Consider the following 14,462-nt stretch of genomic DNA (forward strand, 5'->3'; position numbering starts at 1 on the left):
ACAGCTCAGTCAGTTTGGCTGGATAATCCATGAACAGCAGTTTTCAATTCCTGCCAAAGATTCAGTTTGATTTTGGTCTGCGCTTTGACTAGACCATTTAAGCATATAAATATACTTAAAAAAAATAAGAGTCAGTTGTAGCTCTGCCTGTAAGTTTAAAGTTTTCTTCAAGGATTGATCTTTGTGTTTTTTCTTTAGCTCCATCCATGTTCTTATTGACTTTGACCCACTTCCTGGTCCGTGCTGAAGAAAAGCCTCCCTCACAGTATGATACTTCCACCACCATGTTTCACCATGGGGATGATGCGTCCAGCTTAATGTGTAGAGTTAGTTTTCTGCTAAGCAAAACATTTTGCCTGTTTACTAAAAAGAAAGAAGTCTTTGTTTGTCATTGCAATTGTACATTCCAACAAAATTAGTCTTCTGTAAAAGTAAAAGTCTGCTATAGGTCTTGTGACAAAATGCAAACTGCACTTATTATGGCTTTGTCTGTAGCTTTCATTATGCTGCTCTTTATAATTTATTTATTTATTTATTTGAATAGGGACAAAGCACATTAATGAACATCAGTATAAAAACAAATGTAAATATGCCGGATTGTAGCTACAAAGCTAATTTTCATCCGTAGTCCCTAGGCAGGCAAATACATAAGAAAGAACATATAATATACAATATAAGCATCACAAAGGGTGCTGGATTCCATATTTATCTAAAAATGGTATATGTGCAGATAAGTGGGTCTGTATAATGTTACAAAATGACTAAGGTCAAGGAAACACTGCAAAAAATAAGAGGTCAAATGTTCAATAAGTTATACAAAATAAATAAATAAATAAAACTTTTCTATTAGAATAGCTGAGAAGCTCTTTTTGGAGATTCAGCTGTCACTCTAAATTTGTTTTTCATCTTTTGTCATGGTTTTAGCACATCAACAACGAGCACATCCATGGAGAGAAAAAGGAGTTTGTCTGTCACTGGCAGGAGTGCTCTCGAGAACAGAGGCCTTTCAAAGCCCAGTACATGCTGGTGGTTCACATGCGCAGACACACAGGAGAGAAGCCACACAAGTGCACTGTAAGTCAATCTTAACTCGCTGACATATTTCTGTTTTCCTTATTCTGATCTATTATTACAGTCATAGTACAGATATATGAATATCCTTTTTTTGGAAGTGTAGAGGGAGAAAGCTTCAGTACCCCTAGTTTTTAAAAAGGAGCCTTTTCCATTTCACCACTAGGTGGCAGATTAGGTTAACCTTGATTAAAAGTCAGTCCCCAGTAAAGGGGATTGCAAAAGTAATCATGTCTCTTCACCTTTTCCTGATTTTTAATTCAATTTAAATTAAATTTTATTTAGCACCAATTCATGAAACATATCATCTCAGTTTGAATTTTACAAAGTCAAATTCAATCATATTATACAGATTAGGTCAGATTACACAGATTGGTCAAAAATGTCCTATATAAGGGAACCAGTTGATTGTGTCAAAGTCTTTGCAGCATTTGTACATACTTGTATGTGGTAGACCAAAAGAAATGTGGCCCATAATTGTTATTCAGCCCTCTTGATTGAAATGTATCATATATATATATATATCTCTTGTGAAGTCCCCCAGTTAGTACAGAGTTTACCTATGTTTATTTTAATCTCAGTTTAAATACATTATGACTTGTTGAGATGGGCAAGAGAAGCATTAATAAGAGAATCAGTCAAGAGACCAGTGGTAACTCTGAAGGAGCTGCCGAGATCAAAGGCTCAGGTGGAAGAATATTTGGACGGGACAATTATTAGTCAGGCTAGAGGAAAGACATTGCTGAAAGAAAGCCATAAGAAGTCCCGTTTACCTCAAATCATACTGATAAACTTATGTCAAAGAACACAGTATTCTATTTTATCTGGCAAAGAAACATTAAGTAAAAGCTTTAACAGGTCAATTTAATTCAACAAGTCTCTTAGATTAGAGGAGCAGGTCTTTTAATGAAAAAATGCTGTATAAATTGATTGTTAATGCCATAGTTTTTATTTCTACCTGGCTATAGCGATTGATCTGACAACGTATGTTTTCTGTTATAGTTTGAAGGCTGTAACAAGGCCTACTCTCGCCTGGAAAATTTGAAGACCCACTTGCGCTCTCACACCGGGGAGAAACCATATGTATGCGAACACGAGGGCTGCAACAAAGCCTTTTCCAACGCTTCCGACCGGGCCAAGCACCAGAACCGAACTCATTCCAACGAGGTACTGAAGCACACACCACTGAAAAGTAACGATGGGTGAAACTGAACTTACGGATGTGAGGAAAACTCAATGAATTCAGCTTTACTGATAAAACTCTTCGGTGTCTTACAGAAACCTTACGTTTGCAAGATCCCTGGTTGCACTAAGCGATACACGGATCCAAGCTCACTGCGTAAGCACGTGAAGACGGTGCACGGGCCCGAGGCCCACATCACCAAGAAGCATCGCGGAGACACGGGGCCACGACCCCCTGGCTCAGCTTTGACCCCTGGGGGCCAAACGTCTGAGCTGTTGCTGGAAAAAGAAGAGACATGCAGGGAGGACTGCAAACTGTTGGCGCCTGAGACCGCTCTGGTCAGTGAGAAACATTAGTAAAGGTTACTTTAGAGAACAGCACTGTTTATTTTTTTTTTTTAGAAGATGAACTAAAACTTTCTGTCTTGCTCGTTGCCTTTTAGAAGTCCCAGCCAAGTCCCGGCGCTCAGTCGTCTTGCAGCAGTGAGCGTTCTCCACTGGGGAGCACCAACAACAACGACAGCGGCGTGGAGATGAACCTAAATGCGGCGGGGAGCTTGGATGATCTCACCGCTTTGGAGGATGGAGTTGCAGGTGGAGGCGGAGGAGGAGGGGAACCCGGGACGATGGGAATGTCCGCGCAGGCGCTGAAGCGGCTGGAGAACCTGAAGATTGACAAGCTAAAGCAAATTCGAAGGCCGACTCCTCCTGGCCGCTGTGCCAGCAGCAAGCTTCCTGCCATTCCTGGTACTTATTAGAAAAGACACATTAAGAGTCTTGCGAAAAACCTTCAACCTGAGGGTTTTTTATATTTCGTCACAATGCTATCGCAGACTTCAATGTATTTTATGAAATAGACCAACACAAAGTTGGACATAAGTGTGAAGTGGAAGGGAAATTATTTTGAAAATTTCAGGGTTTTCAGATTTTTTTTTTTTTTACAACTAAAAATCTGAAAGTGTGGCATATATTTGTGTTCGGCCCCCTTACTCTGATCCACCTAAATATGATCTGATACAGCTAATTACCTTTGGATGTCACATGATTATTAAATAGGACTCAATTGTGTGTAATTTAATCCCAGTATAAATACAGCTGTTCTCCGAAGGCCCTAAAGGTTTGCTAGAGAACGTTAGGACTGGTTACGCTGGGCAAGTAGACCCGTACTCAGAGACACAGCCCAGACCCCCGCGGAAACGGAAGAGTGGCAAGAAGAAATCAATTACATTCCTCCATTAAGGTTTGTCACAAGTGAACACAGCAAGCATGTGGAAAAGACTAAAATGAACTGAACACAGCATTCCCACACTGAAACATGGAGGGGGCAGCAGCAAAACCAGCTTTAGTCTGCAAGCTTGTGACACAAACCAGAAATTTGGCTCCGCTTGCTCTCAGTTTCACTTAAATTTTACTTAAAATTTACTTTTTTAAGGATAAGAAACGTTTTTAGTACATAAAATAGGCAAAAATTGCTATTTTTTTTCTAAAAATGTAAATGTAAATGTATACAAATACATGTTTTGACAAAGAGGAAGACATGGTTGGATTGGTGCAAATAAGCTTGGTATCGATCTGGAAACTGTTTCCATCTATCTATCTGACTGTCCAGTTTGACGTAGCTTTGCTATTTTGCTGAAAGAATGGCCAGAATGTCATTCTCTCAATGTCAAAGCTGTTGGAGAAATACCTAAAAAGGGTTCTGAATACATGCATATGCCACACTACAGATTTTCACTTTTAAAACTATATATCTCAACTTTACATTTATGCGCTAATTGTATTCTTAACACACAATATCCCATGTACATAAATTGAAATGTGTGGTTGTAACAAAATGGGCAAAGGTTTAAAGAACATGTTGCCAGAGGATGAAACATTATAGTTAGAGTTAAAGTATAAGTCGAAGTAACCTTTTCAGTTTAAGTGACTTTCTCCTTGGTCTTTTCTTTTAAGGTACAGGGGAGAACATGGGAATGTGTGCACCTTCTCCACTTAATCGACGAGTGATGGAGCTTTCCAGCCACGAGCTCGGAGCTGGAAACGTAGCAAACGCCGCTAATGACAGAAGAGGAAGTGGCACCAGCAGCCTAAGCTCGGCGTACACAGTGAGCCGCCGCTCCTCCATGGCATCGCCGTACCTATCCAGTAGACGCTCCAGTGATGTCTCCCAAATGGGAGGGACAGCAGGGGCCGGATGTCACCTTCTGAGTCCGGATCAAGCTGTGGGAGACCCTCTCTCACCCGAAACCTATCGTAGAGGAGCTCCATGTCCCGGGGGTGGGGGGTTACCGGGTCTCCCCAACTTAACACCTGCTCAACACTACAGCCTGAAGGCCAAATATGCCGCAGCCACCGGCGGGCCTCCACCCACCCCCTTACCCAACATGGAGCAGCCCAGTACACCAGTCAGAAGAGGGGGTGCGTTGACTGAGTACCAGGGGCAGCCGCTGCCTCCTTTCCTTCAACAAGGCGGTCCTCGGCGGCACAGTGCCAACACAGAATACGGCACTGGAGTTATCTACCCTCACCAGGCTCCAGGCAACAACACCAGGCGTGCCAGTGACCCAGTTCGATCCGTAGCAGACCCACAAGCTCTACCCAAACGCTTTAACAGCCTCAACAACGTGGCCATGATGGGTCGCAGAAATGCACTGCAACTTCGCAGCTCTGACGCCGGTCTTTCCCGCCACATGTTCTCGCCTCGTCCTCCTAGCATCACAGAAAACGTAATGATGGAAGCCATGGGCATGGAGCCCCATCTCAACGCCGGCGATGCCCGAGATCGGTCCATGATGATGACCCCCGTTGAGAGAAACTTCATGACTTACCAGCATCAGAATCAGACAATGGGAGGTGGAGGTCTGCTCCCGAACCAGCTGTCCCCGAGCCAAGAGTCTCTGGGCTGCCCCGATCCCGGCTACATGCAGCGACACTACCAGGGACATGGCGGAGAAGCCATTTCCAGAGCTAATGGGAATCCATTAGGTCAAGCAAGACCGACACAGCCAGACGGGATGTCAACCACACTTCTCCAGCAGGCTGAGTATCGTATGAGCACCTGCCAGCTGAGTCCTTCAGGCCCACATTACTCAAGCATAGGTCAGGGCAGCGACAGTGGAGGTCCTTGGAACGACAACCACAACCAAATCCAAACTTCAAGCCACGCAATCCAGAGCCAGCAATCAGTGCAGTACTCAGATTCCAGTCTGCAGCCTCAACAAACACAAGCTCACTTCAGCAATCAGACAGCCCTCTACAATAACTCCGATGGCACTCACAAACCTTTCATCAAGCCTGAGCAGCAATTCCACTCTGGTATGGGTGGTGGAGAGGCCTGTCAGAGCGCTAAACTCCAACAGCAACGGATCCTCCTGCAGCAAACCCAGGCTTACCCCCAGCAGAGCGGCCAAGTGATAATGAGGAACTCAAGCCATCCCAGCTGTGACTTTCAAGGACAAAACCCGAGTTCTTACTCCAGCGGAGGGGGGTTAAGCTTGGGCTGTGCTGGTTCGACGCTGTCAGACGGCCAAAGGTCGGAAACCCCAATGATGCAGGTGAAGGAGATCATGGTGAGGAATTATGTGCAGTCCCAGCAAGCCCTGATGTGGGAGCAGCAGCAAGAGCAAGAGCAGCAGAGTGGAATAAAGCCACCGTCTCTTTCTGACAACATGGGTTTGAGTGCTCAAACAGCCATGATGCAGCACAGTCCAGAGCACCAGAATCAGAACCTGTATTCCAACCAGATGTATCCCTCTTATGCAGAACGTAATCTGGTCATGAGCCCCGGTGCCCACAGCCGGGGATCCACCTCAGTTACAGCTAAAGATCAGCACCTGTCTGGTCTCCAGGGCTCATGCTACAATCAGGAAATGGTGGTACCCCGGCCACCTCAGGGACGCAAGCCTCTTAGCCGCCAGAATAGTCTGCCCCAGGTAGGAGGGGGTTACCTCGGCAGCTCCCCCCACCTCAGCCCTGTCCACTCCACCTCCAGCCCCAGGCGAGGGGTGCGACTTCCACCAGTCCAGCATCCGCAGCACCCTCAGAATGAAATGTTCTCTCCCTCCAACAACAACGACATGTACTACACGGGTCAGATAAATATGGATATGGAGAAACACAGGGACGTCCAGAATAGACCTTGTCTGAACCAGCAGAACACTATGGGGCCCAATCTGGACCCAGCAGGGGACACCAAGTCCGCCCCCATGGCTCCTTATCCGGAGTCTAGCCCTATCTCGAATGCCTTAGAAAACCTGGACTTGGAGAACGCTCGCATTGACTTCACTTCCATCATCGACGAAGCCGACTCTTCCTCGTTCAGTCCAGTCAACAATCCCCTTCAGGGTCATCCGGGATCTTCCTCACAGGCCTCTTCCCGCCTCACCACCCCGCAGACTTCTGTCAGCCTGGCTCCAGGCACTGGCCTGTCCAACATGGCTGTGGGTGACATGACATCCATGCTTACCTCGCTGGCTGGGGAGAACAAGTACCTGAACACTCTGTCTTAGAGGATTCCTGGGCAGCTAAGCATGCATTAGCTAAAGACAAGCGATGAACGGTGTCCTCGGCCTGCAGTTTAGAAGTCAGATACTGTCACTTTGAGGGATTTTGAGTGATGGTTTAGCAAGACCAGAACAACGTTTCGGTGGAACAGTTCATCAAATGTATCGATATTAAATGATATAAACTGCCTTTATCTCTAAAACCAGCCCTAGCTTACTGGAGTCTGTAGCATACTAGAGACTCGTGTGAAAGGAATCGATAAGGTAATCTAATAGGTTTCGGGTGCAACTTGAAAAAGCTACTAATATAGTCTAATCACATATTAAAAATATTATGCAAGTCACCATCAAAAACCTTAAAACCAAAGGTGCCAGATTATCCCCCATTTGTGATTTTTTTTTTTCCCCCACTACTGCCTTGGTACGGTTTTTCTGTGCCTTAGTGTAAGACAAAAAAATTATTTTTGATCTGAACATAGGATGCTGAAGAGTTTTTATCAATCAAAAAGGGCTTTTGGCAACAGTGGAACAAAGAAGGATTTATGTAAATATGTTTTATATATATACAAAATGTGTATACGACAATGAGACATTGAATGGTTGTCTTTTGCTAGTTTGCTTTGCTAGTTTGCTTGAAGCTCAACGTTCAGGGGTTAGTATTTTTGTTTGTTTGAAGAGACGAGAAAGCTACGCTTTTAGTGATTGAGAAAAGTTTCTCTGGCCTAGTAAATCTTCTGTGTTACTCTTGATTTCTTCCCTTTCAGTATGAACACGATCTGTGCCAGCAGCATATCAGTATTTCTACACATGCACCAATGCAGCGCAGTCACATGCATTTTGTAACCCTGCACCTGTTCCTGCACAGACACTCAGGACTTGTTTTGATTCTTTGGTGTTCACACTAAATGTACTTTCGAATTGCCTTTCCAAACGGAGAGTTTCCACATGTTTACGTGAAATGTTTCTAAAGCAGCTACGTTTTTATCAGTCCTCTTGTGAACAGAATGTGCCTACCGCTTCTGAGGTGCATATTTTTGAGCAAAGCTCACGCATAGTACATTTATTTGTTATTTTTGGCGCCCATGTTCAAGGACTATTGAAAGATTTCAAATAAACTAATCCTTTTTTTGCATTAGCATGATCTCACACTGAAAAATTTAGAATTTTTATTATTTTTTTAATTGAGCTTTTATTTTCATTATATAAAAGATATACAATGAAACTGACCAGCAACTTTCCCATTGGTGCACAAATGAGACAAATAATAACAAACGATAGTAAAATACTAACAACAATAAGAACAATTAAAAAAAAACATAAATGTAGTGTTGCAGTGGAAAGTAGGCATATTACTGCACAGATTGACTTAATTGTCTCTGGGCCAGATTTAGGTGTTGCTCATGGGTAAAAACTTGGGCTCCTGTTTCTATTGGTTTAGACCAGAAGGTGGAAGAGACGCTGACAAAGGTGTGATAGATCTGACAGGATCTTCTTTGCCCTTCTAAGACAACAGCAGGCGTCTTTTTAAGGCGGACAGAGGGCAGCCAAACACGTTCTGTACTGAATTATCTTCCCCGGTCCAGTTTGGAGACTTTGATGACTCGCAAAAGTGGTCGATTGTTGTTGGATCATGGACTTGCTGAAAGAGCCATTGCTGATAAATTTTCAGTTTACTGGTACTGTCCAACAGATTTCTATTTAAATATCTCCTGGTATATCAAGAAGTCCCTTGCACTTAATAAAAACTGGCTCACAGCATCAGACATCCGCTGCCATACTTAACAATGGACATGACTTGCTTTTTAACTTATTTATTTGTTTTATGTCACCACTATCTGGAGTTTTTGTTGTTGATTAGCTTCATTTTAGTCTGCACATTTACACATTTAAATATTTACGTTAGTGCTCATAGGGTAGAGAAGGCTTTTTCCACCCCCTAAAATGCAACCCCAAAAAACGTCCTTTGAATTTTGGCTGCTTGGTTGTGGAAAATAGTTTTTTTACTGCCAATATTTAGTTCAACACAGAAATCCTGATTATCCAAACAGTTACTCATTGCGTTTGGAAAAAAACGATGTATTTATAACTTCGAGAACAGTGAATTGCCTTGTACGTTACATTTTCCCTGCTACCTTCTTGCTTAATCTTTCTAAAATACCTGGCAGAATATTTATTCAAATATAGGATATTATATAAAAAAACACAACTATAATAAATAATTTAGTTCTTATTAACACTGGGGGAAAAAATCATAAGATGTATTCTGGGTATAAATTGAAAAACATAAAATTATCAACAACAAAAAAGAAAAATCATAATAAATGTAATATTTGTCACAACGAATATTGTATAAAGGTAAATTATTTTGACCAGCATATTTTCTCACATTTTAGTGCACTAAGCTACCAAAGGATCCTTTTATAGGAATTCAAATTTAGGCACAATCTAATCAGTTTCATATTAGTTAGTTCATATTAGTTGCTTAAAGATTGCTTCGAGTTAAGATTCAGGTGGTTGTGCAGATTTGTATTGATGCAGAGTGCTGTGCAGCAAATCTTCCAAGGGTTTCAGTTTCTTGATCTGTATTTAAATCTGAACTGTTCCGACTTAAACAAACCGACCTTTTACAAGCTTTCTACCTTTTCCTTTTGCTAAATTCTGTCTTGGTCGCTGTGACTTTTTCAGTACGCAATAGAGCCGTTTACCGCAGGATGTTTCCGCTGCTGTTCTCCTCTTTCTGCCATCTTTACTCATCCTCACTTTTCAAAATATATGACCACCCACAGCGCAGTAGTTTAGCCTTCGAAAGAGGCTGAAGACTGCGACAGATGGGAGACATTGCAAAATAAAAGCTTTGTTGCAAATGGCAAAATAATATAAAAGCCAATACTGAAATTGAACGATGAACAGCCCAACAGTAAATGAAAGTTGGGGATTACAAAATAGAAATCTCTTAGCCTTGCTGATCAACTATAAAAATTTAAGGATTCATTAAAAATAATGCTTTAGTTTCCTTAATTTTAAAGAAACTCTTAGGGGTACAAGTAATTGTATCAGTTTTTCCCCCCTGAATAAAAGTTTTTTTTTTTGGTTGAGATCTTGCTACTGCAATAAAAGGTGCAATTATTTGAAATCTTTTAACACATCTCTTCCAGTGTTTCCAGTAAATGTGGCCAGCAGTCTATGCGTTAACAGTGATGTACATAGCCTATGTTTAAACACGCTGCCTTTTGTCTACATTAACGTTACCACCAGCTCACGCAGGACTCAGCTGATGTGGCGACGTTCTACCGAGGCTGTTGAGTTCATGCGTAATCATTTCCTATATTTTAGAAACCGAGGTACATTCATAGGACAGACAGCCTACTGCACTTTGGCTCTAATCCCAAAGAGGAAAATTCTGCATAACTAATTCACACCTGCTACCACTGTAGTAAAAGGTTTATCAGGTACAGAGAGGTACTTTGTGCAACAGTTTCGCTGTATCCCAGGAAGTAAGCTGCAGCTCTTTGTAGGAGAGCGGTTTTGCACTGATTGCAGCACTGTTTGGAAGAGGTCCCTGTGTCTTTTGGCGACTCACGTCAGCCTCATTTGCATGACTATACAGACTTTTATACAGTATTTTTTTTAGACAGTGACTCCATCAAGCATCTGAGCCTTCTTAAGCTCAGTTAGGCCACACAAAAGTATTTCATAAAGCATGAATATTCAACAGATCATAGTATTATCACTTCAGCATTAGCACCAAGTAAAATTTCCTCCTTTTGGAACAAGTGCACAACGTACCAAAGACTCAAGGTAAACAGAGGAAAGGATGCACAAAATAGAGTTTTACAGCTCAACACTAACACTAGCCTAAAGTCCATGAACATTAATTGTTAGTCCTGTAATTTAGAATGTATGACGTGTTTTGTACAAAATGTTTTTATATTAATGAACCTTATGGTTATGTGTGTGTGTGTGTGCGCGCGTGTCCTTGTGTTTTTTTTCTTTTTTTTGTAACTGTTATCCTTTATTCTGACTTTTTTTGCTGGCAAAAGATTTATCACCTTTAGCAAAAAGAAAGCTATTTTAGTAGCAAAAACTAAAAGAATAAAGTGAAGTTTTATTTTCTGTACAATTTTCTACATTTTTATACATATGTGCTATATTTTACCAGTTCATGAATAAACGTGCAGTTTGATATGGGTGCAGATTTCTATTTGTCTAATCTGTCATCATGTGAGTCACAAAGTGAATTATAGGGGGGCTGGCGGAAATCATGAACCAACATCGACTTTATCATATCTCAAATGCATTGTTTATTACTTCCTTTTTTAAATTGTTGCAGTGTACTGTGATAATTATAACAATATCTCTACAGAACAACCGAAGGACCCCAACATCGGATTAGTCACGCTGTGCAGAAAGCCAGTCAGCTTCAACTATAACAATGTTGGCTCTGCACACTGACTGGAGTGGGTTATAATGGAGGGAAAATGCATTCATAATATAAGTATTTTCAAGGACGAGAAATTAGTTTACAATAAATGTATTTATATAAAGCACTATTTAATGAAAATTTTTTAGCAGTCATTTAGTGATTTGTTTATTTATTGAATCAGGCCAATTTGGTTCCTCAAAGTTATGGAGGGTCAAGCAGTGGGCAGGGCTGATAATTGCATTAGGCTGTAGCTGCCTTACTGAACATCTGTCTTACTAAATAAGACAGATGTTAGTTAATTTGATGAGCCATAGTAACAATTTGAAGTATTTCCATGTGCATAAAAAACCATGGAATAATCAAACTCCTAAGTAACATATATTAAATAGTATATCAGTTTGGTATGTGTCAAATATATTTTTGTTATTTCCACTTATTAACAAATCTATGAAAGAGGCTGAAGACAGCAACTTTTTACATTTCTAATTCACCCATTAAAATAATTACAAATATGTTTTATTTTATTTATTTTTTTTGCCTATTTAATGTATTAATTATGACGCAAAATATTGCATTTTTAGTGGCATTTGCTCATCGGATTGTGGCGCCTTCCTTCTGCTGGTGAACTAATTGTAGGGTCTTCTTTCTCCTGTAGAGGGCAGTGCAGCCTGGGAGAATGAAACACATTTCAGTTTCATTCACATCATCCAGACCATAAGTGCCTTCGCTTTACATGGTGAAGTGTTGCTTACTTTGTTTACATACCCATTGGCATGCGTCAGCTGTTAAGCTGCAGCGATCCTGTATAATTTCATCCCAGTTTTTTTTTTCTTTTTCTTTGAAGATTTCATCCATAAGGCCAGTCAGGAAGGATTTATTTTTATCCAGTGGACAAACTGGAAAACCCCTTGTTATGAATATGAACTAGAGCTCATAGCAGCCTGTTAGGGGAGCTGCCAAGATTAAGTGGATGAGCATTAAAAGTGGCTGCTTTTGGTTACATCAGTTCCTGGACTGACTCTCTGTGGTCAGTGGGGACGCTCACTAGTGGACTGCTGAATGCTGTAGGAAAGAAAAGGCTACACAAACCTGCCTTGTAAAATGTTATCACCCACAGCTTGGGCTTTAAATGACGGCGATGGGGGGAAACTGGGCTTAATTTGAGTGTGTATGCAAACCTCATAAAGCATCTATAAAACCAGCCCCCCCAATCTTTTCATCTAAAAATGATGTCATATTTATTTGTACTTTCAAATTCACACCAACTAAGCTCTTTAAAAACTGTCATACTTACTTAGGACTTAATTTCAGGATGCAATAATGTGGCATCTGCCTCAGGAAACATTTAAGTTATCCCTTGATATATTTGAAAGCCAATCACAATACATGTCAAATTAAACGTATGGATGTAAAGGTTCACCTATTTAAGTATTAGTGATGTGTTGATAGATTTAATTATTGTGGAACAATTTAGCTATTGCTATGGCAATGCAGTCTGCACCTCTGACCTGCCTACCACTGGCAAATTCAGCGTTGTTCATCTTGAGCTCTGAAATTTGTCAGATAAGCTTTGAAAGTTGAGGACAAAACTGTGGTCACTACCTCCACAGTCTGCAGCGTTGGCTTGTTTTTGGGTTCGGGGGGCCCCAGTGTGCTCAGACTGTGTTGGCATTGCGGTGTTGCGGCATGGCATAGCAGACACACAGCAGCCACTACTGCCTGGCAGCGGTGGCAAGAGCTGACTCATTCGCTCCGAGGCAAAGGGGAAGTTTTCCTGACGGACTATTGATTTGCAATCTGGCATAGCCACATTCGGATTTATAACAATAGCAAAGTTTCCACAAAGGAATCCCAGTAACTGCTGTTTGAAGAGGGGGGGGGGGGGGGCGTTGGCAGAGTCCTAAAGAAATAAAGGACAGCAATTTGACATTTTTGTAGTTTTGGGTGAAAGTTTGGGACTACACACATTTGGGGAAATATCAGATCAAGTAACAACTACTCTAATCGTGACTGTGCCCAAAGGAAAGACATTTATTTTCTTATTTTTGAAAAGGGTTGAGGTGTACAAGTTAAGTGATTTGCAAATATGGAAACAGTCAAACTTGTGATGAGGCACACATAATAGTCATTATGATTTTAAAGTACACCCCCCATTTCCATTCTGCTGTTTTAGAAAGCTCGTATCGAAGGCATCTAAGGCTAAGCTTTTGATTTTTCACTAGCATCTTGGCTTTATCTTTGTTTAACATAACGAAACAGTGGAGTCTGTGGTGAGTGGTTTTGTCTTGAGGTTAGATTGAAATAATTTTATTTTTCATTTATCTGTTAAAACCTTAGAATCAACAGAGATCTGCTTTCTTTTACCCATATGGTTCCTGTTTTAACAGAAGAAAAAGAAACTTCAGCACCCTTCCTATTTATTATTACCCCTGGTAAGAAAAGACTGCAAATAAGCTTCTCTTTTACTGCGTCAGCATAATCTCACCCTGAAAACATTTAAGACGAAAATCAGTCCTTGAGTTTTAGTACATTTATAACTCAATCAGCTATGTATAAGCTTATCATATTTTTGTCAAGTAGATCTAAACGAAGCATTTTAAATGTCTATGTTACTTTTTCAGTAGATCAAAGTGTCAAGGAACTTTAAAACCCAATCCATCACTTCCTGTTTCCACTGGTTAAAGGTAAAGCAAAGCAAATATCCACATGTCTTAGACCCTCTTCAATATGGGAAAAAAAACATGAGAACGTGCCAACCAAGAAAGGCACGTGTTTGATGAGCATAAATCAGGGACAAAGTATGTTTTCCTTAATTTAAAAAAAATTAATTTCACGGCTTTCCACGCATCTTTACCAGGGGTGGCAATAATTATGGAGCGCACTGTAAGTATGAGTGATCAATGTTTTTGCTCCACAGTGATTTGCAGTCACGGCCTGGAAGTATGAGGGTTGATGCAATTAAGTGGTTGTCTTAAATATATATATTACATGACTTAAATCTGTAGGAATGTGCACAGGCATGTAGCTTATTATTATAAGCCGATCCATATAAAAAAAACATGTAGAATCAACACAAAGTGCAAACTCTTTCATTTTTACCGGATTTTTTATTTTTTTATTTTTTTGGCTGCTTCCTTCTAGCCTTCTACCTGGACACCAGTTATTCCTATACAAGCGGTTACAAGTTCACAGAAACTGAGATATGGCTGATGAACCTCAGGCTGATATGTAAAAAATCTACTAAATGTGTAATTGTTAAATATGTTAAAAGTTGCTAAACTTCT

At 40.9% G+C, this 14,462-nt stretch overlaps 1 protein-coding gene across 5 annotated transcripts in view; it reads left to right on the forward strand.

The window, feature by feature from the left end:
* Positions 1 to 10,944, forward strand: part of gli1 (GLI family zinc finger 1) — an 81,730-nt gene extending 70,786 nt beyond the window's left edge. For all 5 annotated transcript variants that reach the window (XM_012869364.3, XM_012869365.3, XM_012869366.3 and 2 more), the window contains 5 exons: positions 925 to 1,074; positions 2,074 to 2,238; positions 2,350 to 2,592; positions 2,697 to 3,000; positions 4,207 to 10,944. In XM_012869364.3, the coding sequence (XP_012724818.2) occupies positions 925 to 1,074; positions 2,074 to 2,238; positions 2,350 to 2,592; positions 2,697 to 3,000; positions 4,207 to 6,761 (3,417 nt within the window). In that variant the 3' untranslated portion in view covers positions 6,762 to 10,944. The remainder of the gene's footprint in view (positions 1 to 924; positions 1,075 to 2,073; positions 2,239 to 2,349; positions 2,593 to 2,696; positions 3,001 to 4,206) is intronic.
* Positions 10,945 to 14,462: the final 3,518 nt, after the last annotated feature.

This window comes from Fundulus heteroclitus, chromosome 20 (assembly GCF_011125445.2).
Source record: "Fundulus heteroclitus isolate FHET01 chromosome 20, MU-UCD_Fhet_4.1, whole genome shotgun sequence".
In the NCBI taxonomy this organism is placed as follows: domain Eukaryota; kingdom Metazoa; phylum Chordata; class Actinopteri; order Cyprinodontiformes; family Fundulidae; genus Fundulus; species Fundulus heteroclitus.